The 25412-nt window shown below is 44.4% G+C and overlaps 1 protein-coding gene across 2 annotated transcripts in view; it reads right to left on the minus strand.

The window, feature by feature from the left end:
- Window positions 1-1400: 1400 nt before the first annotated feature.
- Window positions 1401-25412, minus strand: part of LOC132835832 (adhesion G protein-coupled receptor E3-like) — an 89658-nt gene continuing 65646 nt past the window's right edge. The window contains exons 13-17 of one of the 2 annotated variants that reach the window (XM_060854927.1): window positions 14704-14770; window positions 13339-13430; window positions 7689-7857; window positions 6679-6771; window positions 1401-2484 (exon numbers count right to left, since the gene is read on the minus strand). In XM_060854927.1, coding sequence (XP_060710910.1) covers window positions 2452-2484; window positions 6679-6771; window positions 7689-7857; window positions 13339-13430; window positions 14704-14770 — 454 coding nt within the window. In that variant the 3' untranslated portion in view covers window positions 1401-2451. The remainder of the gene's footprint in view (window positions 2485-6678; window positions 6772-7688; window positions 7858-13338; window positions 13431-14703; window positions 14771-25412) is intronic. The other variant, XM_060854928.1, reaches the window with a different exon arrangement.

Here is a 25412-nt window from a genome sequence, read left to right on the forward strand (position 1 = left end):
CATTCGATCTGATAGGATTCACAACCAATGGCACTAATTGCAGATATAATCCTCAGTAACCCGTAAACTCTGCCTAAGCTCCCACATCTGACAAAAAGAGCATATCACTCTACAAAGGGTTTTTTTTTGCTTCTTTCAATCTACAGACCCAGAAAATAGCACTGTCTCATTCCTCTACAAAACATTGTTCCAGGTTAAATTAATACTTATGGCTTATATTTTAAGTTTAATTAAGAGACATAGCTCAATGAAACATATAATCAAGAACCCACTGTACTCACTACTGCAGACTTATTTTAAGGCCTTGCTTTAAGCATCCACTTATCTTTTTCTGTGCTGTGACCTCTCCCAGGTTCCTTCAAGATCAGTTGTGAATTTCACTCTTTTTTAATTTTCCCAGATACACTCTGATATCCAGCGATACATGAATTCAAACAGTAAAGGCAGTAACTGCTAACTCTGTCAGTTAGCAATATGGGTTTCTTACTCTCTCTCTCCTGCACTGACCAGAAACCCGACTGTTCGTGCTATGTTCCTGAGAATCCATCACCCCCTACATTTTCCAAAACAGCATACTTGTTTGAAAGGGGGATGTGCTTCATTTGTCTGTTGTTCTCCCTTTTAAAAGTGCCGTTGTTTTGACTTTTTTTCTCCAAAGTTCTAAAGCAATTCAACAGCATATAAAACAGTAATTGCTGCTCCTGGAATTCCCATCCTCCATCTTGGATTGCTGGAGAACAATCCTGCTGCTGTTGATGGCCCATGTTTAATCTGAAGCCATGAGACTTTTTGGGGCCTGGAGTCAATGTTGATGACTCCAGGGCAACTCCCTCCCCACTGTATCCCATTGTGCAGCCACTCCTGCTTTTCTGTACTGCCAATGGAATAGGAAATATCCAGGTATGGTGATGGTGGTGTCTGGGACATGGTGGGTGAGGTATGATTCTGTGAGTAAGACAGTCGCTTGGTTAGTCTGTGAGACACATCTGCCAATTGTGGCACTCGCCCCCAGATGTTAGTAAGGAGGACTTGGCAGTGTTGACAGGGCTGTTTCTGACGTTGCCTTTTCTGGTGCCTAGATTGATGCCAAGTGATCCATCTAGTTCATTTCTCTGAGACTCTGCAGTGTTGGTACAACTGAATGGCTTGCTAGGACATTTCAGAGGGCAATTGAGAGTCAACCACATTGCTGTGGGTCTGGAGTCACATGAAGACCAGTCCAGGTAGGGATAGACAAGCAGGACGCTAGAAGGACACAGCAAGCCAGGCAACATCAGGAGGGGGAGTCCTGAAGAAGGGTTATACCCGAAACACTGACTTCTCCACCTCCTGATGCTGCCTGGCTTGCTGCGTTCTTCCAGTCTCTTGCTTGTCTACCCTCAAATCCAGCATTTGCAGCCTTTTTGTCTCAAACTGGGTAAGGATGGCTGATTTCCCTCCCTGAAGGGGCATTAATGGATCAGGTGGGTTTTTCTGAGAATTGACAACGGTTTCATCGTCATCAGTAGATTCTTAGTTCTTCTTGTTATAAAATTTAAATTCCACTGGCTGCCATGAGGGATTTGAACCCGGGTTACTGGAACACTAACTGAGTTTCCTGGATTAATAGTGAAAGACGTGCAGGTTAGGTGAATTGGCTGTGCTAAATTGCTAATAGTGTTCAGGGATGTGTAGGTCAGGTGCATTAGTCAGGGGTAAATGTGGAGTAACAGGGGAATGGGTCTGGGTGGGTTACTCTTTGGAGAGTTGGTGTTGACTTGTTGGACCAAAATGGTCTGTTTCCACACTGTAGGGATTCGATGATTCTATGAGTATCATTAGGCCATCACCTCCCCGATACCCGATAGGTGTGATTTAACTGAGATTTTAGATTTCTGAGACGATTTCATGGGCTAGTGGAGAGGTAGCTGGTGGAGGGGAGCCTCAGACAAAGGGTCAGAGGTTTAAAAATAGAGGATGCTCATTTAGAAGAGTATTAGAAATATTAGAAACCACACGATTTCTCAAAAAGAGGCAATGGAAAATGTGAAACCCTCCCCCACAGAAAGTAACGTGCCAATTCAATTCAGTACTCTAAATGTGACAGCAACATGTTTTTTTACTGGCCAACAGTGCAAAAGGTTACATGTTCGGTGGAAGGAGTTAAGATACAGATCAGTTCATGAGCGATGGAGGAGGCTCAGTGTGCTGAATGAAAGCCTTTCTCTGCTTCCCTGAAAAAGACTGACAGTGCGGTTATTGTTTCTGCCAACCCCCCCTCCCCCCCTTCCAACCACTTCTACAGCCATGTTGCATTGGGCCTTGACACATACCCTGTGAAAGCGATGTCTGCTCATGTAGATATCTGCTGAAATAATTGACAAGTTCCCCCTTATCGGTGCAATCACAGGAAATTAGAGCTGTGTTATCTGCACAATCGCGTATTGTGATACTCCAGATTGGATCAGGCCCTTACACTTTTGATTCCACAGTGCTCATCTCTCTCTGAAAGGCAAAAAAAAATTTGTTACACTCATTAATGACTGAATTAACGAAGTGAACAAAAGTTGCAGATAAGTTGCTGAAGACTTGAGGGAGAGCGGAGGAAAATTGATGGCAGCCAGCAAGATAATGGGATCTCGAATGCTTCACTTTATAGGACAGTGGAAGCAGATTCAATTGTAACAAACAAAAATGGTGTCGCGTAAATATTTGAAAAGGGAAAGAAAGGGCCATGGGAGTATGAGGATAACTGGACAGCTCTTTCATAGGAACAGTACAGGCCAAAGGGACCCGATGACCTCCTTCAGTCCTGAAAAGGTCCTCTGGATAATCAATGCTCTGATTGTAGCCACCATCACGTTACAGGATCAGGAAATGGGACTCAGACTTTCAAATCAAAAATTGGCTTGAAACAAGCTATTCGGCTTTTAAGAAATGCTGGGTAAACTTGGGGTCTTTTCGTTAGGGAAGGAGAAGCATATCCCTTCAGTAAATGGTCTAAAGCCGGTGATCAGTTTTCAGGCAGGGGCCTGCAACTTTCAATGAGGGCTTTTTCCAACCAGAGGCTGGTGGGTAATCATGTTCTTCCAGCCTCCTGCTTTTCTACTGAAGAGTGGTAGAAGCAGAAACCATCAAGACATTTAAGAAGTACCTGGATAAAACACTTGAAATACCACAGCTTACAGGCTAAATGCTGGAAAATGGTGTTAGAACAGATAGATGATTGTTGACACATGTGGACACAATGAGCAGAAGGGTCTTTCTCCATGCTGTGAAAAATCTATACCCTGGTGAGATCATACCTATGAGCACAGCAGGTCAGGCAGCACCTGAGGAGCAGGAGGATCAACGTTTCGGGCAAGAGCCCTACATCAGGAATGAGGCTGTGAGCCGAGAGGAGTGGAGTGCCACCCCCTCTCATTTATTTCTCCACCCTCCTTGGCTCATAAGCCTCATTCCTGTTGAAGGGCTCTTGCCTGAAACGTCAATTCTCCTGCTCCTTGGATACTGCCTGACCTGCTGTGCTTTTCCAGCACCAGCCTTGATCCTGATCTCCAGCATTTGCAGTCCTCATTTTCTCATATCTGTGAGCTGTTTTGGTCCTGTCATTTAAGGACAGATATTATTGATTCAGAGACAGTCCTGAGAAGGATGATATCCGGTGTGAAAAGATTGTCTTATGAACAAAGGCGAAATAGGCTGGGGTCTACTCACTGGAATTTAGAGGAATGAGAGGTGACCACATCGAAACATGTCGGATTCTTAAGGGGCTTGACAGGGTCAACGCTGAGAGAATACTTCCTCTCATGGGAGAGTCTAGGACCAGAAGGCAAAGTCTCAGAATAAAAGAGTGCCAATTTAAGACTAAGTTGTGGAGGAATTTCTTCTCTCAGAGGGTTACGAGTCTCTCAGAGGGCTACGGAGGTGAACTCCTTCTGTATATTTAAGGTTGAGATAAATTCTTGATCAGTTAGGGAATTAAGAATTATGGGGAAAGGGCAAGAAAGTGTACTAGGAATGTTGGATCAGTTATGGTCTCACAGAATGATGCAGCAGGCTCGAGAGGCCTAATGGCCAACTCCTGTTCCTATCTCTTATGGCCTTCTGAGTTCGCTCTTTCAAGCTGAGTCTGCTCGGCTTGGTAGCACTATCTAGTTAATCCCAAGTTATTTACTAACTCAGTAAGTAATGGTTACTAATTTACGGCCAGCTCCTACTTAGAAGGGGCTCAGGGCCGACAGACAAGGTGAACCAAGGGATGACCTGGCTTGACACAGAGATCATGTGGTACAACTCGAAAAGGAGCAAAACTTTTATTTGCATCATATTCAACATTCATTGACCAAGTGAAAATGAGATGACTTAGTCAGTTAGAATCATTGAATCATACAGCACGGAAACAGACCCTTCGGTCCAACCAGTCCATATCGATCATCATCCCAATTAAACTCGTCTCACCTGCCTGTGCTTGGCTCATATCCCTCCGAAGCTTTCTTATTCACGTACTTATCTAAAAGTCTTTTGAGCTGAAATCTGATTTTATGACAATTTGTTGAGGAGCTTGCTCCAGCTCTTGGACAGCAAACAGGTAAGAACGGTTTGGGTTCATATCACATTTCTCACCAGCTCAGGACATCCCAAAGCAGCTCACTGTCAGTGAGGAGACAGGAAAGACTGCAAATGCTTGAAGTCCGACTCAAGAAATGTGAAGCTGGAAAAGCCCAGCAGGTCAGACAGCATCCAAGGAGCTCAATATGTTGACTTTCCTGCTCCTCGATGCTGTCTGACCTGCTGGGCTTTTCCAGCCTCACATCTATTGCCACTGTCAATAAAGTGCCTTCGAGGTGTAGTCACCACTGTCCTGTACGAATCACAGCGGCCATTCTACACACAGAGAGTTGTTCTAGATATAACAGGATGACCTGACCCCTTTTTTAATGCTTTTCAGAAAATTAATTGAGTCGGCCATGTTACAAGGGGGAGCTTTTTGGAGAAAAAGCACTTCTCGGATCTTTCATATCCACATGAGATGTTAAGTCCCATCTAAAACTCTGGGAATGTGACACTGCCTCAGTATATCACTGGGAACACCAACTGGGTTCATAAAATCATGAGGGGTATGGATAGCCAAGGTCTTATTCCCAGGGTGGAGGAGTCCAAAACTAGAGGGCATAAGGTTTAGGGTGAGAGGGGAAAAGGTATAAAAGGGACGCAAGGGGCAACCTTTTCACATAAAAGGTTGCGCATGCATAAGCTGGCAGAGAAAGTGTTGGAGGCTGGTATTATTACAACATTTAAAAAACATCCGGATGGGTAGAAGAATAGAAAGGGTTTACAGGGTCAAGGCAAAAGTGAGGACTGCAGACGCTGGAAATCAGAGTTTAGATTAGAGTGGTGTGGAAAAGCACAGCCGGTCAGGCAGCATCTGAGGAGCAGGAAAATCGACATTTCAGGTAAAAGCCCTTAATCAGGAATGAAGGCAGGGAGCTTCCGGGGTGGAGAGATAAATGGGAGGGGGGTGGAGCTGGGGAGAAGGGAGCCAAGAGTACAATTGGTGGATGGGGGTGGGGATGGAGATGATAGGTCAGAGAGGAGAGTGGAGTGGATCGGTGGGAAGGAAGATAGGCAGGTAGGACAGGTCATGGGGACAGTGCTGAACTGTAAGGTTGGAAATAGGGTAAGGTGAAGGGAGGGGAAATGAGGTAACTGGTGAACTCCACATTGATGCCCTGGGTTGAAGTGTTCTGAGGCTGAAGATGAGGTGTACTTCCTCCACGTGGGTGGTGAGAGAGCAGCGGTGAAGGAGGCCCAGGACATATATGTCAGCGGCAGAGTGGAAGAGGGAGTTGAAATGTTGGGCCACAGGGCATTGGGGTTGATTGGTCTGCGTGTCCCGGAGAAGTTTCCTAAAGCACTCTGCAAGAAGGCATCCAGTCTCCCCAATGTGAAGGAGCCTAATCAGGAGCAATGGAGATAATAAATGACATTGGTGGAAGTGCACGTGAAAATTTGACGAATGTGGAAGGCTCCTTTGGGGTCTTGGATGGAGATGAGGGGGGAGGTGTGGGCATAGATTTTGTATTTCCTGCGGTGGCAGGGGAAGGTGCCAAGAGGGGAGAGTTGTGGGTGTGTGTGTGTGTGTGTGTGTGTGTGTGTGGACCTGACCAGGTAGTCACGGAGGGAACAGTCTTTGCGGAAAGCAGAAAGGGGTGGGGAGGGAAATATATCCCTGGTGATGGAGTCCGTTTGGAGGTGGCGGAAATATTGGCGGCGGAAATGTCGGCGGATGATGTGGTTTATGCGAAGGTTGGTAGGGTGGAAGGTGGGGACCGGGGGGGTTTTGTCCTTGTTTCAGTTGGAGGGGTGGGTTTTGAGGGCACAGGTGCAGGACGAGGATGAGATGTGTTGGAGGGTCTCTTCAACCACGTGGGAAGGGAAATTGCAGTCTTTAAAGGAGGAGGCCATCTGGTGTGTTCTGGAACTAGACCAGTCTAGCTTGTCTGGTCAGCATGGATGAGTTGGACCGAAGGGTCTGTTTCTGTGCTGTACATCTCTATGACTGTGAACACTTGAGATTTTGGAGTGGGACTAACCCTAACTTTTTTGACTCAAAAGCAACGGTGCTATCAACAAAGCTAAATCGAACAATGACTCCTCAGCTGCAGCACGGGGTGGTTCCAATTCACTTTGACTCACCTGTGTTGCTGTCACCACACCTGCACTCGCTGTTTCCGACCATAAACTTGTCTTCCTCACTCCACTGAAGCACTGAAGGTATTCTTTCCTCACCTTTTGTCCAGCAGACACAGCAGAAAAATTGTATAAAATTAGAGATCCTTGGCAACTTAACCACAAAATCATTCCTGTCTCTCGCGATGAGGAAGTGAAACATCAAACAAGGACCTTATGTCCTGTAATGCCTTGCTATGCTAAGTGTATGAGACTCTTGTTTGACTTCAGCTGGAGTACTGTTTACAGTTCTGGGTGCAACGTTACAGGGAAGTGTGAACACGGTGGAGAAAGTGTGCAGATACGATTTAGAACAATGGTTCCAGTGAAGAGGAACTTCAGTGATAAGGATGGATGGAAAACATTGGGAATGCTCTCCTCGGAGGCTGAGAGGAGGTCTTATACAGGTTTTCAAAATCATGAGTGGGCTGCACAGAGTTGATAGGGACAAGCTGCTCCCACTCATAAGAAGAACAAGAATGAGAGGGAATTGATTTAAAGTGACGTGCAAATAAAGCAAGGATGGTGTGAGAAAAATAAAGCTGTCCCCTCAGCGAGTAGTGAGGGTATGAAATGCTCTGTTTGGAAATGAGAAGGTGGCAGGTTCAACTTAGACATTCAACAAGGGCATTGGATGGTTATTTGGATAGAAATGGTGTGCAGGGATATGGGGAAAAGGCAGTAGATTGGGTCCAGGGCATGGAAACAGAGCAGGCCAGTTAGGCCGAATGGCCCCATTACATTGTAATCATTTTGTGATGATAATTTGGAGATGCCGGTGTTGGACTAGTGTATACAAAGTTAAAAATCACACAATACCAGGTTATAGTGCAGCAGGTCTATTTGGAAGCACTAGCTTTCAGTTCCACTACCACCTGATGAAGGAGCAGTGCTCCAAAAGCTAGTGCTTCCAAATAAACCTGTTGGACAATAACCTGGTTTTGTGTGATTTTTAATTCTGTGATGAAATTCAATACCTGTTTATTCAAAACACAGAGAATGATGAAGATGAAGGTGCCCTGGAAACTGTTGACGATGGTGAATAAATAGGCCATCACCAGAGTTCCTTTCCCAAAATGAAACAAGCCAAGGATCCAGGCACATCCCAGAACAAACACCTGTGCAAAGACTTTAAATGTCATTGTCCTATGAGGAAAACAAAAACATGGTGTAACTCTATGGTTAAGGAACAAATTTATTACTGTAGTGCTCAATCTTTTTTTATTTGAATAGGACAGTCTGCTAACTGACCTATGCTCACCGTGCTTAATTAATTAATCCTGGGTTAATTCAGAGCAAAGACACTACTAGAAAGCAACTAAAAGCACGAGTGAAGACATTTTGTGATTGCAGAAATTAAGAGGTTGGTACTCAGGCCATCCCTTTACTGATATAGACTGGTTTCTTTTAGAGAGAGGCTAATACCTAAAAAACATGGATTAAAAGCCTTTAATGAGGATTAGAGGGAGATTGGTGGAAATGTTTTCACCCAGAGGGAAGTGGGAGTGTAAAACCCATTGTTGAAAGCGTGGTTAAAAAGTAGAAACCATCATTGCTTTTCAAAGTACTTGGATATGCTCTCAAGTTTCCAAATTTCTGAAGTTAGAGTCCAAAAGTTGCAAAGTGGGATTAGGCTGGCCTACTCTTTTTGGCTGGCACAGGTTAATGGGTCGATTGGTCTTCCTCTGTGCTATAAATATGATATGCATAAGCTAACCACAACTTGGGTTGGCTTATCTGATGTTCTGAAAATGTGTTGCTGGTTAACGCACAGCAGGTTAGGCAGCATCCAAGGAGCAGGAAATTCGACGTTTCGGACCAGAGCCCTTCATCAGCCCTTAGGGCTCTGGCCAGAAACGTCGAATTTCCTGTTCCTTGGATGCTGCCTAACCTGCTGTGCGTTAACCAGCAACACATTTTCAGCTCTGATCTCCAGCATCTGCAGACCTCACTTTTTACTTATCTGATGTTCTGTCCAGTCCTGCTCATACCCTGCACAATGAGCATTGGCTCTCACCCAAATCCCTCAACAATAGTTTTTTTTTGTTATGTACGTTCTGTAAACCATGAGATAATGTATTGTTTGGCATTTATGACGAGAAAGACTTTAGAAACTATTTGCAGGTCTGGTCTGTTGGACTATCGTGTGACTTGTGACTTTGCTAAGACTTCCATTGCATTTTTCTTGTCTCTTAAAATATTTCTGTCAGATCAGAATCATATAATTCTTAAAATTACACTCTGCTTATCTGCTTTGGCGGTTAGCCATTTACTGTGGCTCTTCATTTTTGCAATATGTGTTTTGTTTTCTGATGGTCATTTATCTTTAATGTTTCCCAGACCTTCCTCTATATTCTCTAGCAGCAATGCCCAATAGGATATGTAACTTTCAAACAAAGTTACTTCCCCTTCAGCTTGAATTCTTGCTTTGTTGGAGTTTTCCGAAGGGAATTGGGCTTGGGCACATATGCAGCTGTCAATGTCCAGTCAGTTCAGACTGAATCAGCTTGGACTCAGGACTGCTTCCATAGCCCGTTGTGTTGCTATGGAGCTATGCCTCTGCCTTAGAGCTGCACGCCTGCTCCTATGGGTCTTCTGAAATGTTTTCTGTATCATTCTCTGAAACATTTTTCAGAGTTGAATGTTGTTACAAAGTTTGTGAAGCAAGGAATTATATATTTATTTTTAAGTTTTTTTGCATTACCACCACAGTTTATCTCTTGTTTTTCCTGAAGGCCCTGTTTATCTTAGTTGGCACATTTAAAAACAATGCTGGCCACTACTGTTATTCCCTTATTGTCACCATATTGTGCGTGAGTTCCTTTAAGACTAAAATATGGATTAGGAATTGAAGTTACTGGTCCATCTAGAAGAGTAGAGGTGTCTAAACAAAATGAAGCCTCGTTGTAATACTCTAACCATTTGCAGATTATGTGAAGCTGAGCTACATTGTTACACAGCCTGTTTGGAGTGCATGAACCACAAGTCTGTCTCTCACAAGGTCCATCTTTCCTCTGAACATTGGGTGGCAATTACTGCATGCAATTCTGTAGCAACCCGCTCAGAGCTCTATGCAACAAAGAAGGTATAGAATGCAGTTCACGGCAGATTGTTTGGAGATAAAGAATTGAGAATAACTGCCATGTTTGAGATAGGCCATGCACTGGACACTGGGTTCTGATGATCCATCCCAATGGTGAGTTTGTAAGAAGTGGGTTGAGACTATGTGCCCAACAAATTCCATCTAGTGGCCTTCAACTATTGAACTTGCAATCCGGAAACGAATTGTTCCTCCTTTCCATATTTCATCTCACTGCCAAATTAACTTAGCTCCCACCAACAGCAGAGTAAATCCCCCTACTGGTCCCATTTCAGATCAGGTTCAATCTGTCAGACTGGATTCTTGATGTGGAGTGGAATCAAGGGTTATGGGTAAAACACAAGCAGGTTCAAGTATTCCCAGAAATGAACCCATTGATCAGGAATCTATAGACCTCAATTCTTTGGCCATACGTTAGAATTAGAATCCCCTAGCGTGCAGAAACTGGCCCTTTGGCTCAACAATTCCAAACAGAATCCCTCCAAAGAGTAACCCAACCAGACCTATTCCCCTATCATACATTTACTTCTGACTAATGCACCTAACCTACACATCCCTGCACACTATGTGCAACTTAGCATGGCTAATCCAGCTAACCTGCACATCTTTGGACTGCGGGAGGAAACCGGAGCACCCAGAGGAAACCTATGCAGACACTGGGATAATGTGCAAACTCCACAACGACAGTTGCCTGAGGCTGGGATCGAACCCAGGTCCCCGACGCTGTGAGGCAGCAGCGCTAACGATTGAGCCATTGTGCTGCCCCTGCTTTATTCATGTGCTTTATCCATGTATTCTTGGCACATTGGATTGGGAGAAATCCAGAGATGTCAAACCTTTGAGCTCCTGCTTTTCAATGTGCTACCTAATTTCTTGTTGCAGGATCTTAGCCCTCTTTCTACCTATGTCACTCATCCCAGTATAAACCACGATCTCTCAGTGCTTCCCTTTCCCCTTCAGATACCATGGTCACTCCGAGACATCCTTGGCCCTGATCCCATCCTGCAGTAATATCTAAGACCAGAAGACCGTAAAGAAATAGGACAAGGAGGAGGCTGTACGGCCCCTTTGAGTCTGCTCCACCATTCATCATGGCTGACCTGACACTCCCAATATACACTTTTCTGTGTTTACCCTGTAACCCTTGATTCCTCTTCAGATCAAGAACCTGTCTCTGCCTTAAACATACACAAGGACTATGCCCCACGACTCTCTGTTGTAAGAAGTTCCAAAGACTCACAACCCTCTGAGAGAAGAAAACCATCTTTATCTCAGTCTTAAACTGACTGCAGAAACACCTATCCGTACCTCTCGCTCCTATTATTAGCTAGCCAATAAGATTGTCAGCCAATTTATGCAGGGCTTGCTCCCACATGAAGGATGTTATGGGGGTCAGATGAGACATGAATGGTTGCTACGTCACCAGAGAAGTTCCTCTTACATGAGGATCAATGGTCGGCACAACATCGTGGGCTGAAGGGCCTGTTCTGTGCTGTACTGTTCTATGTTCTATGTTCTATTTAGCTTTGAAATAGAACCATGGGAACTTTATAGCGATATGAAAAGTACCATCCCAAATCAATCCGAAAGTAAAGATAGTAGGTCAGAGTATTATTTAAATGGTGAAAGATTGCAGCATGCTGTTGTGCAGAGGGCCTTAAGAGTTCTTGTACATGAATCATTAAAAGTTGATTTGCAGGTGCAACAGGTAATCAGGAAGGCAAACGGAATACTGGCTTTCATTGCTAGAAGCATTGAATTTACGAGAAGTGAGGTTCTGCTGTAATTGTACAAGGTATTAGTGAGGCTGCATCTGGACTATTGCGTTCAGTTCTGGTCTCCTTACTTGAGGAAGGATATACTGGCTTTGGAAGTGTTATAGAGGAGGTTCACCAGATTTATTCCAGAGATGAGGAGGTTATCCTATGAGGAGAGGTTGAGCCACCTAGGACTGTACTCGCTAGAATATAGAAGAATGAGAGGGGATCTCATAGAAACATATAAAATTATGGAAGGGATAGATAAGATAGAGGCAGACAACTCATTTCTGCTGGTGATTGAGACGAGGATGAGGGGATATGGCCTCAGGATTGGGGGAGTAGATTTAGGACAGAGATGAGGAGGAACTGCTGTTTCACAGAGAGTACTGAATTTATGGAATTCTCTGCCCAAGGAAGATTAGAGGCAGCTTCATTAAATAAAATTCAAGACACAGTTGGATAGGTTTTTGCATGGTAGGGGAATTAAGGGTTATAGGGATAATGCAGGTAGGAGGAGCTGAGAAGATGGATAGATCAGCCATGACCTTAATAAATGGTGGAGCAGGCTTGACGGGCCAAATGGCCTACTCCTGCTTCTATTCTATTACCATATCTCATGCTGGTGGAGCTTAAATTCAATTTAAAAAATTTGGAACTAAGAGCTAGTCTCATAAAAGGAGCTTTTTAAAAAATCAATCCATTCAGAGATGTTATTACACAGCTCTGGAGTAGGTAGGACCTGAACCCAGGCTATCTGGCTCAGAAGCAGTAACACCACCACTGCACCACAAGGTGCCCAAGTCTCATAAAACGACCATTGATTGTTGTAAATAAGCTCATCTGGTACACGAACATGAAGGCCATCATTTATTACTCATCCCTAATTGAAGTGAGTGGCTTCCAAGCCATTTCTGAAATCAGTCAATGAGTCAATCACATAGATCCTGGAGTCACACGTAGGCCAGACTGGGTAAGGATGGCAGAATTCCTTCCCTACAGGCACAGTAGTGAACCAGATCAGTTTTCACTTCCAGGTTTTATGAAGTGAATTAAATTGGAATTAAAACACACAGAAATAATCATACAGACATAGAGATGTACAACAAGGAGACAGACCTTTCTGTCCAACTTGTCCATACCAAACAGATGGCTTAAATTAATCTAGTCCCATTTGCCAGCATTTGGCCCATATCCCTCCAAGCTATTCTATTCATACACCCATCCAGATGTCTTTTAAATGTTGAAATCGTACCAGCCTCCACCTCTGACAGCTCAATCCATACACATACCACCCTCTGTGTGAAACATTTGCCCATTAGGTCCCTTTTAAATCTTTCCCTTGTCACCTTAAACCTTAGGGTAACATGGTGGCCAAGTGGTTAGCACTGCCACCTCACAGTGCTAGGGACCCTGGGTCGATTCCACCCTCAGGTGACTGTCTGCATGGACTCCACATGTTCTCCCTGTTTCTGCGTGGATTTCCTCCCACAATCCAAAGATGTCTAAGTTAGGTGGATTGGCAATGGGGAATACAGGATTATTGGGTGGGATTTCATTTTGGAGAGTTGATGTGAACTTGATGGGCTGAATGGCCTGCTTTCACATTGTAGGGATTCTATGCCCTCTGGATACCAGAATTCAATGCAGTATTCCAAAAGCGGCCTTACTAATGCCCTGGGTCTCTGCATTACTGATCTTGATACCACAACATCACCACCTCCTCCATCGCCACAACATGAGAAGCAGAAATCGATTTACTGAACTCACCGTTTGTTTTTAATCTTCGACACTTCAGTGTTAAGACCAGAGAGTTGTTTCTGCAGTATCAGCAGTATAGAAATGAGAAGGATGGTATTAACCTGTTAATTTGGATAGAACAATTTTAGAAATTTGGATTAAAGTAAGGACTGCATTTCGCGGAAGGACCAAGCTGTGCATTGCTTTAGGATCTGGAATTAGCAAGGAGTGAGATCTGGGAATTTAAGTAGATACAGGATTCAAATCAGGCATTTGGTTAAACACCTCAGGGTCTTCAGCTTTTACTTTCCATGATCAGATCTTATGCAAGGTGTGAGTTCCATATTAGACAAATACTAACTATTTCCAAGTAGAGTTCAGAGAATTATAGAATCCCTAGTGTAGAAACAGGCGATTTGGCCCAACAAGTCACAATGACCTTTGAAAGAATAACTCATCCAGACTCATTCCCCTACTACTCTACATTTACCCCGGAGCAATACACTTAATGTACATATCCCTGGATGCTATGGGCAATTTAGTATGGCTAATCCACCTAACCTGCACGTCTTTGGATCGTGGGAGAAAACTCATGCAGACACAGGGAAAGTATGCAAACTCCACACAGACAGTTGCCTGAGGCTAGAATTGAACCTGGGTCCCTGGCGCTATGAGGTAGCAGTGCTAACGACTGAGCCACTGTGCCACCCCAAAGATGCAATCTCAAACCGGTCGGGGAAACATGAAATTATAGATACTTTACAGTTGTGTTACCATTACAGAGAGAGAGAGAGAGAGAGAGATGGCAAGGGGAGAGGCTGAGAAGGAAAGCCCATCTTAGTAGCCTCAGCCAGTGATGGGAATTGAATCCACATTGTTAGCATCACACTGCTTCCTAAACCAGCCATGGCATGGTGGCTCTGCTGTTTTATAGTGCCAGGGACCTGGGTTTGATTCCAGCCTTAGGTACTGTCTGTGTGGAGTTTGCACATTCTCCCTGTGTCTATGTGGGCTTCTTCCCATAATCCAGAGATGTGCAGGTTAGGTGAATTGGCCATGCTAAATTGCCCATAGGGTTCAGAGATGTGTAGGTGAGGTGCATTTGTCAGGGTCAATGTAGAGTAATAAGGTATGGGGAAATGGGTTTGGGTGGGATACTCATCAGTGTGGACTTGTTGGGCTGAAGGACCTATTTCCACATTGTAGAGACTCTATTTATATAACCATTCTACTACAATTTTTGGTGAAGGGGTTATTCATGGAATGCAGCATTATGTATATTTGCCTCCTACATACCAATCTTGTGTCCCAGCAGTCTCTCTTTATATGTGTTCCAAGTACTTAATCTTAACAATACATTAACATTAATGGTGTGAATGAAAATGAAATACCTACTATAATGATGAAACAAACAGGTCCCAGGAAACTCCAGATAAATCCCTTCTCTAATTGTAGCCAACAGCTGTAAATGAAAGAAAGGTTACACTCAGAAAGCGGGCCACACATCTATCCATTAACTCACCTGCTACTTTCTTGATTCATTGATAAAATATTGACCCACAAATAAAGGGTGGTAATGTTTGGAACTCTCTTCAGTCAAAGGGAATTGACGCCAGATCAGTTGTTAAATTTGAATATGAAACTTGAAAGCTTGTTGCTTGCCAAGGATGTTAAGAGATTTGAATAGTTAGATCACAGATCAGTCTTTAAATAATGCAACAGGCTTAATGTATAAACATATAAGTTAGGAACAGGCGTAGGTCATTCTGCCCCTTGTGTTTGCTCCACCATCCTGTATGATCATGACTGATCATCAAGCTCAATGCCCTAATCCTGTCCTCCCCTCTATTTCCCGTCATCCCTTTAGCCATAAGAGCTAATATCTACCTCCTTCTTGAAAACACATCATCTTGTGTCCTCAATCACTTTCTGTGGCAGTGAATTCAACAGGCTCCCCACTCTCTGGGTGAAGAAATTTGTCCTCATCTCAGTCCTAAAAGGTTTACCCCGTATCCTTAAACTATGACCCCTGGTTCTGGACTCCCCCACCATCAGGAACATCCTTCCTGCATCTCACCTAGCCAGTCCTGTTAGAAGTTTAGAGGTTTCTATGAGATTCCCCCCCCAACTCATTCTTCTAAAATTCAGTGAATTACAATCTTAACTGACTCAATCTCCATTCATACTTTGGTCCTGCCATCCCAGGATTCAATTTGGTAAATCTCAAGTAGACATTGTTTAAGATCACGAGATGTGCAAATGATAATGTCACAGATGATGTGACTATGGTTACGGTTTGGAATAGATGTGCTACTCTCTCCCCACTCCCACCTTCCTCTAGCTTATCTCTCCATGCTTCCAGCTCACTGCCTTTATTCCTGATGAAGGGCTTTTGCCCGAAACGTCGATTTCGCTGCTCGTTGGATGCTGCCAGCACCACTGATCCAGAAGCTGGTTGCCAGCACCTGCAGTCATTGTTTTTACCATCATGGATGGGCCAAAGGCCGCTTCTGTACTGCATGAGTCTTTTCAATCTGAATTCAGTCGCAGAGACTGAGAGAAACCATCAGGCTAGACAAAATGTAGAAACAGTGAGATCTTAGACTCTACACTGGAGAGTTATATTGGTAACCCGTGATGTTACAGCACATTAGATGGGGAACAATTTTACTTAGAGATAAGAAACCAAGAGATTCAGGGAGAAGGTCATGTCGACACCCACTGAGCAGAGAAACAAGGATTGGTATCTCAAATGTGCAGGTAGCAATGTTCAACTGAATCAGCACTATGTCCCTGTACTCTTTTTTTTAAAATTATTTGTTTGATTTTGACATCACTAGCTGGCCAGCATTTATTGCCCATCCCTTGTTGCCCCTTGAGAAAGTGGGAGTGAGCTGCCTTCTTGAACCGTTCCAGTCCATTTGCTCCAGGGAGACCCAAAACGTTCTTAGAGAGGGAATTCCAGGATTTTAACCCAGCGACATTGAAGGAACAGCAATATATTTCCAAGCAGTGATGGTGAGTGGCTTGGAGGATAACTTGCAGTGGTTGGTACTCCCATGTATCTATTGCCCTTGTCCTTCTAGATGGAAGCAATCATAGATTTGGAAGGTGTCAAGTTTGATGAATTACTGCAGTGCACCTTGTACAGAGTACACACTGGTGATACTGAGTGTCAGTGGTGGAGAGAGTGTGTGTTTGTGGATATGGTGCCAATAAGTGGCTGCTTTGTTCTGAATGGTGTCAAACTCCTCAAAATGTTGTTGGAGTTGCACCTGTCCTGGCAAGTGGGTTATATTCCATTGCATCTCATCACATAGAATTGTGTCTGGTAGATGATGGACAATATCTGGGGAGTCAGGAGGTAAGTTACTCTTTGAGCATTCCTAACCTCTGACTTGCTCTTGTAGCCACTGTGTTTATGTGACAAGTCCAGCTGAGTTCCTAGTCAATGATATTTCACAGGATGTTGATAATGGGTGAATGTCAAGGGATGGTGGTTAGATTATCTTACTGGAGATGGTCATTTCTTGGCATTAATATAACTCCAATATTACTTGCAACTTGTCAGCCCAGGTCTCAATATTGTCCAGATCTTGTTGCATTTGGACACAGACTGCTTCAGTATCTGAGGAGTCGTGAATGGTGCTGAACATTGTACAATCATCGGCTAACAACTACAATTCTGACTTTATAATGGAGGGAGGGTCATTAATGAAGCAGCTGAATGTGGTTGGGTCGAAGACACAAACCTGAGGAACACCTGCAGAGAGGTCCTGGAGCAGAGATGACTGATCTCCAACAACCACGACCATCTTCCTTTGTGCCAGGTATGACTCCAACCACTGGAGATACCCACTGCTTCCAGTTTTGCTAGGGCTCCTTGATGCCCCACTCCGTCGAAAGCAGCATTGATGTCAAGGGCTGTCACTCTCACCTCACTTCTGAAATTCAGCTCTCTTGTACATGTTTGAACCAAGGCTGTAATGAGGTCAGGAGCTGAGTGGCCTTAACGGAAGCCAAACAGGGCATCACTGAGCAGGTTAGTGCTGAGCAGGTGCTGCTCGATAGCACTATTGATGACATCTTCCATCACCTCACTAATGATTGAGAACAGACTGATAGGTGACAATTGGCCGAGTTGGATTCATCCTGCTTTTTATGTCCAGGACATACCTGATCAATTTTCCTCATTGTTGGGTAGATGCCAGTGTTGTTAATGTGCTGCAACAGTTTGGCTAGGGGGGTGGCACGTTCTGGAGCACAAGTCTTCAGTACTATTGCCAGAATGCTATCAGGGCCCGTAGCCTTTGCAGTATCCAGTGTTTCCAACCATTTCTTGATATGACGTGCAGTGAATTGAACTGACTGAACACTGATATTTGTGATGCTGAGTACCACTGGAGGAGGCCGAGATAGATCATCCACTCAGCACGTCTGGCTGAAAATTGCTGCGGTTGAGGTTGGGGATATTTGTGGACCCTCCTTGACCAGTGAGTTGTTTAATTGTCACCACCATTCACGACTAGATGTGGCAGGACTGTGGAGCTTAGATCTGATTCATTGATTGTGGGATCACTTAGCTCTGTATATCACTTGCTGCTTATGCTGTTTGGCATGCAAGTAGTCCTGTTCGGTTATAGAGTCATAGAGGTGCACAGCATGGAAACAGACCCTTTGGTCCAACTCGTCCATGCCAACCAGATATCCCAACCCAATCTAGTCCCACCTGCCAGCATCCGGCCCATATCCCTCCAAACCCTTCCTATTCACATACCCATCCAGATGCCTTTTAAACGTTGCATATGTACGACCCTCCACCACTTCCTCTGGCAGCTCATTCCATACACGTACCACCCCCTGCATGAAAAAGTTGCCGCATAGCTCTCTTTTATATCTTTCCCCTTTCACCCTAAACCTGTGTCCTCTAGTTCTGGACTCCCCGATCCCAGGGAAAAGACTTTGTCTATTTATCCTATCCATGCCCCTCATGATTTTATACACCTCTATAAGGTCACCCCTCGGCCTCTGAAGCTCCAGGGAAAATAGCCCCAACCTCTCCCTATAGCTCAAATCCTCCAACCCTGGCAACATCCTTGTAAATCTTTTCTGAACCCTTTCAAGTTTCACAACATCTTTCTGATAGGGAGACCAGAATTGCATGCAATATTCCAAAAGTGACCTAACCATCGTCCTTTACAGCTGCAACATGACTTCCTAATTCCTGTACTCAACACTCTGACCAATAAAGGAAAGCATACCAAACGCCTTCTTGACTACGTTATCTACCTGCGACTCTACTTTCAAGGAACTATGAACCTGCACTCCAAGGTCTCTTTGTTCAGCAACACTCCTTAGGACCTTGCCATTAAGTGCATAAGTCCTGCTAAGATTTGGTTTCCCAAAATGCAGCACCTCACATTTATCTAAATTAAACTCCATCTGTCACTCGTCAGCCCACTGGCCCATCTGGTCAGGATCAATCATGAGATAACCTTTTCGCTGTCTACTACACCTCCAATTTTGCTGCAAAATTACTAACTATTCCCCTTACGTTCACATCCGAAACACTTATATAAATGACAAAAAGTAGTGGACCTAACACTGATCCTTGTGGCACTCCACTGGTGACAGGTCTCCAGTCTGAAAAACAACCCTCCACCACCATCCTGTCTTCTACCTTTGACACCTCATTTTCAGGTATGCTTGGTGCTGTTCATGCACTCTCTATTATGCCAGGGTTGATCCCCTGGCTTGCTGGTAATAGTTGAGTGGGGGATATGCCGGTCCATGAGGTTACATCTTGTGCTGGGTACAATTCTGTTGCTGTTGATGGCCCACAGCACTTCATGGATACCCATGAGTTTCTAGATCTATTTGTAGCCTGACCCATTAGGAAGGTGATAGTGCCACACAACATAATGGAGACATTCTCACTGCGAAGGTGAGACCTTGTCTCCACAAGGACTGTGCAGTAATCAATGTCATGGACAGAGGTCTTTGCAGCTGGCAGATTGGTCAGGATGAAGTCAGGTATGTTCTTTCCTCGTGTTGGTTCCCTCACCACCTGCTGTAGACCCAATCTAACAGCTATATCCTTTAGGACCCCACCAGCTGGATCAGTAATACAGCTGCTGAAGCACATTCAAACTGCCCACCCAGAGTACATTTTGTGCCCATTCTACTCTCAGTTCAACATGGAGATGCATTGATTCATCAGCTGAAGGAGGACGGTATGTGGTAATAGACAGGATATTTCCTTTCCCATGTTTATCCTGAAACCATGACACTTCATGGGGTTTGGAGTCAATGTTGATGATTCCGGGGCAACTCCCTATCCACTGTATCCCACTGTGCCGCCATCCCTGTTGGTATGTGCTGCCAGTGATATAGGACATATCTAGGGATGGCGATGACAGTGTCTGAGACATTATCTGTAAGGTATAATTCCACGAGTATGACTGTCGGGCTAGTGCTTGACTAAGCTCTCCCAATCTTGGCACTAGTCCGCAGATGTTAGTGAGGAGGACTCTGCAGGTCGACAGGGCTATTCCTACCGTTGTCTTTTCTGGTGCCTAGGTTGATGTCAGATGATCCGTCTGGTTTCATTTCTTTGAGACTTTGTACCGATTGGTACAGCTGAATGGCTTTCTGGCTATTTCAGAGGGCAACTGAGAATCAAACCACATGTCTGGAATTGTATGTCTCCATGTCTGTATGTCTGGAGTTACATGTAGGCCAGACCAGATAGGACGGCTGATTTCCTTCCCTAACGGACATTAGTGAACTCGATGGGTTTTCTCCTGACAATCGACTCATGTTCATCGTTATGTTCTTAGTGCCAGATTTTTAAAAAATTGAATTCAAATCCCACCATCTGCTGTGGAGAGATCTGAACCCAGTTTCCCAGAACATTCGCTGAGTTTCTGGATTAATAGCCCATTCTCATCAAATGCCAAGATATTTCATCAAATGCCAACCTTAGATGGTGCTCCAGCACCTAGTGTCTTCCTTCATGAGCCACCATTATTCACTCCTATTAACATATGATGCCTATGTTGTCTGAGGGGTTTGCCTGAGTTTGATAACACTGGGTGTTTCTATCCGAGCTGGTATTGGTAAGGGATGGCTGGTGCAGCCTGTGTATGTTCTCTCTCAAACACATCTGGAGGACAATGACAGGAAGAGAGGTTACAACGGTTTCCTAATCAGCGTGTGATTTACAGACGCTATTGTGGGGTGCTTTTAGAGTGAGAAAACAATCAGATGTTTGTCAACCTGCAGCCCTCAGATGTCTCTCTGTTTCAGGGGCCCCTCCCTTCGAGCTTGTGAGTGCTTCTTCTGCACAGTGTGCGGAAGATCAGAGGCAGGTCTCTGCTGCTTTCAGGTCTCCCCCGAGGAATGAGATTGCCCTTTCACCCACTGTACCAATGGTTGCCTCATTGAAAAGGCTCTTGGCCCATGTACCTTCCCTGCGACCCTGCAAGTCTTTTACCCATTTCAAATATTTATTCAATCCCTTTTTGAAAGTTAGAATCAGCTTTGCTTCCAACACCTTCCAGGAAGTGGATTTCTGATCGCAATAGCTCACTTCTGATTGATTTTCTTTGTATATTGTTTCCGGTTCATCTTCCATTCACCTTCAATCTATGTCTTCGGCCACTAGAAATTGCTTTGCCCTATTTCAAGGTTTACAGTGTGTAAAAAGGTCTTCGGCCCATCATGATACTCTAACAAAACCATTCAGGATCATGAATACTCTATATCATATCCCCTCAACCTCCTCTGCTGTAAGGAGAATAACCTCAGTTTCACTCCACCTAGTCAACATGAAGGCAGATGAGAAAGAAAAGGGTTTTCAACACAATGTCAGCAGTGAAAGCATGTAGCCCATGTTAAAAGATCTGTGTAAGAGTAATTTATGCTTCACACAATCCTGTTTAGGCCAGCTGACCCCCTCAGGCCTCTTAAACCTTTCAATTTATATTCTCGCTCATGCATTCCTAACTCCAATGCCTTGTCGTAGCTCCACATCTCGTCATAAATTATTAGACAGTAAGACAGTAAGATCTAGGAACAAAGTTCAGCCATTAGGCCCATCAAGTCTGCTCTGCCATTCCATGTGTTTCTCAACCACGTTCTCCTGCCTTCTTCCAATAACCTTGGTCCCTTTACTAATCACGAACCTATCTCTGTCTTAAAGACACTCAAAGCTCTAATTATTTCCCATCATCTGTAGTCCTTCAGGAAAAAGATTAAACTCCCTATCCTACATCCTTCCCTGCCAGGGGATAGATCATCCCCGCCAATCACTTTGTTCTTGATGTCCCTATTAGAGAAAATCATTTTCCTACTTCATTGTACAGATTCCTTGCATTATTCGAAATACCCGAGTTAGCTCACTCCTTGGGATTAAGGGCAACAGACTTTTTTGACTTTTTGATTTCTTTCAGGAATTTGTGTACCTGGACTTTATATTACAGACATTAACATTGAAGTTAATTTCGTCAAATAGAGTCGTAGAGTCATACAGACTCTACAGACTGGAAACAGACCATTCGGTCCAACCAGTTCATGCTGACCATAATCCCAAACTAATCTAGCCCCACCTGCCTGCTCCTGGCATATAGCCCTCCAAATAATTTGAATTCATGTCCTTGTTCAAATGTCTTCTAAACATTCTAACTGTACCTGCAGCCATGACTTCCTCTGGAAGTTCATTTCACGCACAAATTATTGTCTACATAAAGAGTTGCCCCTCGCACATTTTAACCTTTCCTTTCACTTTATATATGTGCCCCCTAGTCTTGAAACTCCTACCTTGGGAAAAGACACCTACCAGTCACCTTACCTACACCCCTCAACCACCTGGACTCATTAAATATTTTTATTTTCATTAGAATAAAAGGAACTGGTATGCATGATCATACCTTGACATGATATGTCAACTTGCCACAGAGAAGTTAGCTGAGTTTTCTATTTTCTATTTTCTCTTCCATGTCAATGCTTCGAGGATGAAGTGACCCAGCCCTTATTCCTCTGGTTATGAACATTAGTGGGAGTTCTAAGGTGTTTTATTAAATGGCATTGATTAAGAGAGGAGGACCCACAGACAGTCACCAGAACTGACAAGATGGAGGGAGGGTGTGGACACTAGATATAACAATACAAAGAAAAGAGGAAAAAAGGCTAAGATGACATCAGAGGGAAGAGGTTGATTGATTGTTGAGCAGCTACCATTAGTGACTGTGTTTCAACTTCAGTAAATCATTGTGAAAATTTCTCCTCAGCTCAGTCCTCAGGCATTTAGGTTTTGAATTGTGACCCCAGTTCTCCGTGTTTATTCCTTCAAGTAATTTGAGAGTTGAAATGAGTTGACTTCTTACCCTTTGAAACTGGAGAGAAAACAGGCTGGTCCAGACACGATGGGCTGAATGGCGTCTTTCTGCACCATTAGAATTATGTAATCTGATGACATAGCAGTGGGTAGCTCTGCCGAGATCTGCTCTAGTTCCAACCTCCTAGCAGCCTCAAACACATGATCTATCACAGCATACCCTCTCGCTACGTTTCCTGTTTGCAGAGACAGGAGAGCTATTGCAGGAAACACATTCTCAGAGAGCTCTGTGTTTTGCCTCATACACAAGACCTGGCAGGATAGGCACTGAGAAACTGGAGAATCGAGAATACAGAGAGAGCATAGTCTCAGAATAGACAGCGTGCCCATTTAGGACTGAGATCAGGAGGCTTTCTTGCCTCAAAATGTTGTGAATCCACGGACAAAGAATCCCTACAATATGGAAGCAGGCAATTCAGTCCATCAAGTCCACTGACCTTGGAAGAGCATCCTACCCATACCCCTCCCCGTTCACCATAACCCTGTATTACCTATGGCTAACTTGGTATCCATGGACACCATGGGCAACCTAGCATGGCCAGTTCACCTAACCTGCACATCTTTGGACTGTGGAGGGAAAACAGAACAGCTGGAGGAAACCCATGCAGATGGGAGTTGAACGTGCAAACTCCACATAGACAGTCACCCAAGGCTGGAATTGAAACCGGGTCCCTGGCACTGGGAAGCAGCAGTGCTAACCTCAGCCACCAGGTTATGAGTGTTGCATCACTGAATGGATAAAAAATTGGAAAAGACTGGTCCTTGTTTTCTCAGAGGATCAGTGGATATGCAGAGTGGAAAAAGGGAGTTAAGGTCAGTGATTAAACCGAGTTGAGAAGAAGGTTCGATGGACTGGATGGATCCCTGCTGTTCCTATTTCTTACCACCTTGAATCTCCAATTTCTATCACTGGCTGTGTGTGCCAGCTCTAAACCCTTCCACGCCTCTCTCCTCCTATCAAATGCTCCTTAAGACTTAGGCCTACACATAAGCCTTTGGTGATCAGTGCTCGCCTTCACCCCTGGCTCAGTCATTGTTTGACTACGGTCCTAATGAAATGCCTCATGAAGTTGTACAATGTTAAAAAGTGCTTTATAAACGGAAATTGTTGTTGCCAGCATGGCTAAAAACAGATCCAATTCCACATAAAATTGATGAAGATGCCAAGAGACCCAGGTTTTGTTTTTTTCTCAGAGTTCAGTTAAAGGAAAAGGTAACAGTGGATAGAGCTCATGTTTGGAGAACCTAAAGGCCTTGATCGCATTATCGAAGACCTTGACGTGTCCAGAGGTAGCTAACTATAAGTAAAGACTGCTCGGCAGCAAAAGAATGGGTCAGCCCATAACTAAAACCCAGAATGGAACACCAAACAACCTAAACAAGAAATACACGCCTCTCACTACAAGCTGTGGTTTGGCTGTGTGAAAACCACAGTCCAAGCTGTATACAAATTACCCTGAAATTAACCATGAATTAGCTAAAAATGTTGTGTAGATGAAGCCCATTACCTTTTGAGGGAGAGGTTGTATTGCGACTGGAGTAAACATGCATCTATTGTCAGGTTTTGTAGCTCCCCTGTCAGATCTCTGTCTTGACGGGAGCATGTGTCATTGAATGCTTAATTGAGAAGTCTGATCTTTCTTGACCATCTTGCTCAGAGATGTCTTGGAATAGAATCCCTCCAGCATGGAAGCTGGCCATTTGGCCAATAAAGTCAAGACTGACCCTCTGAAGAGTGTTCCATCCTGACCCACCCGCCTCCTTATAACCCTGCGTTCCCCATGGCAATTCACCTAACCTGCACATTTTTGGACCGTGGAAGGGAACCAGAGCACCCGAAGGACATCCACCCAGACACTGGGAGAATGTGCAAACTCCACACCAACAGTTGCCCGAAGCTGGAGTTGAACTTGGGCCAGCAGCACTGTGAGGCAGCAGTGCTAACCACTGAGCCACAGTGATTGTGTTGGAGATGTGAGGAGTACGAGTCAGGCTGTTTCATCGATACTGTAGAAATGCTTCTGACAGAAATTCATGGCCCAGAAGGTCAGGCAGATTCTTCCAACCTCAGTAGTGGTGAAATAGAAGGCGCTGAAAATGTGTTGCTGGAAAAGCTCAGCAGGTCAGGCAGCATTCAAGGAGCAGGAGAATCGACGTTTCAGGCATGAGCCCTTCTTCAGGATTCCTGACCTGCTGCGCTTTTTCAGCAACACATTTTCAGCTCTGATCTCCAGCATCTGCAGTCCTCACTTTCTCCTGAAATAGAAGGCGGTCAGGAATTAATTGAGGCCAGGACATTGTGGACTCTATCTCCTCCACCTACAACCCTCAGTCAGGCTGAACCTGTGGGCAGCAAGATCCAGACTCAAACTTCTCACCCTGCCTTCAACTGGGTCACATATGTGGGTAATTGAGGAGGGGACTAGAACTCCACTGTGATTAGGCCACCCCACCTTGCCAAGTGACCAAATTCCAGAGGATGTACTGCCCCATCCTAGGAATTTATTGTTTGGTAAAAGATCTAGTGGATTTCCTCAGAACTTGCCGCAAGGATCTCTCCTTGATTCTTCAACTAGTACATTGCCAAGAGAACATTAACCCTATTATCTCTCTAAGACAGGCAACTAGGAGGCCACCACACACAAAGTCAGCAATGGGAGGACCAGATTCAGGCTCAGGACCTGTAATAAGGCCCCAAAGCCCTGTG

The sequence above is a fragment of the Hemiscyllium ocellatum genome, chromosome 45 (genome assembly GCF_020745735.1).
Source record: "Hemiscyllium ocellatum isolate sHemOce1 chromosome 45, sHemOce1.pat.X.cur, whole genome shotgun sequence".
NCBI lineage: Eukaryota > Metazoa > Chordata > Chondrichthyes > Orectolobiformes > Hemiscylliidae > Hemiscyllium > Hemiscyllium ocellatum.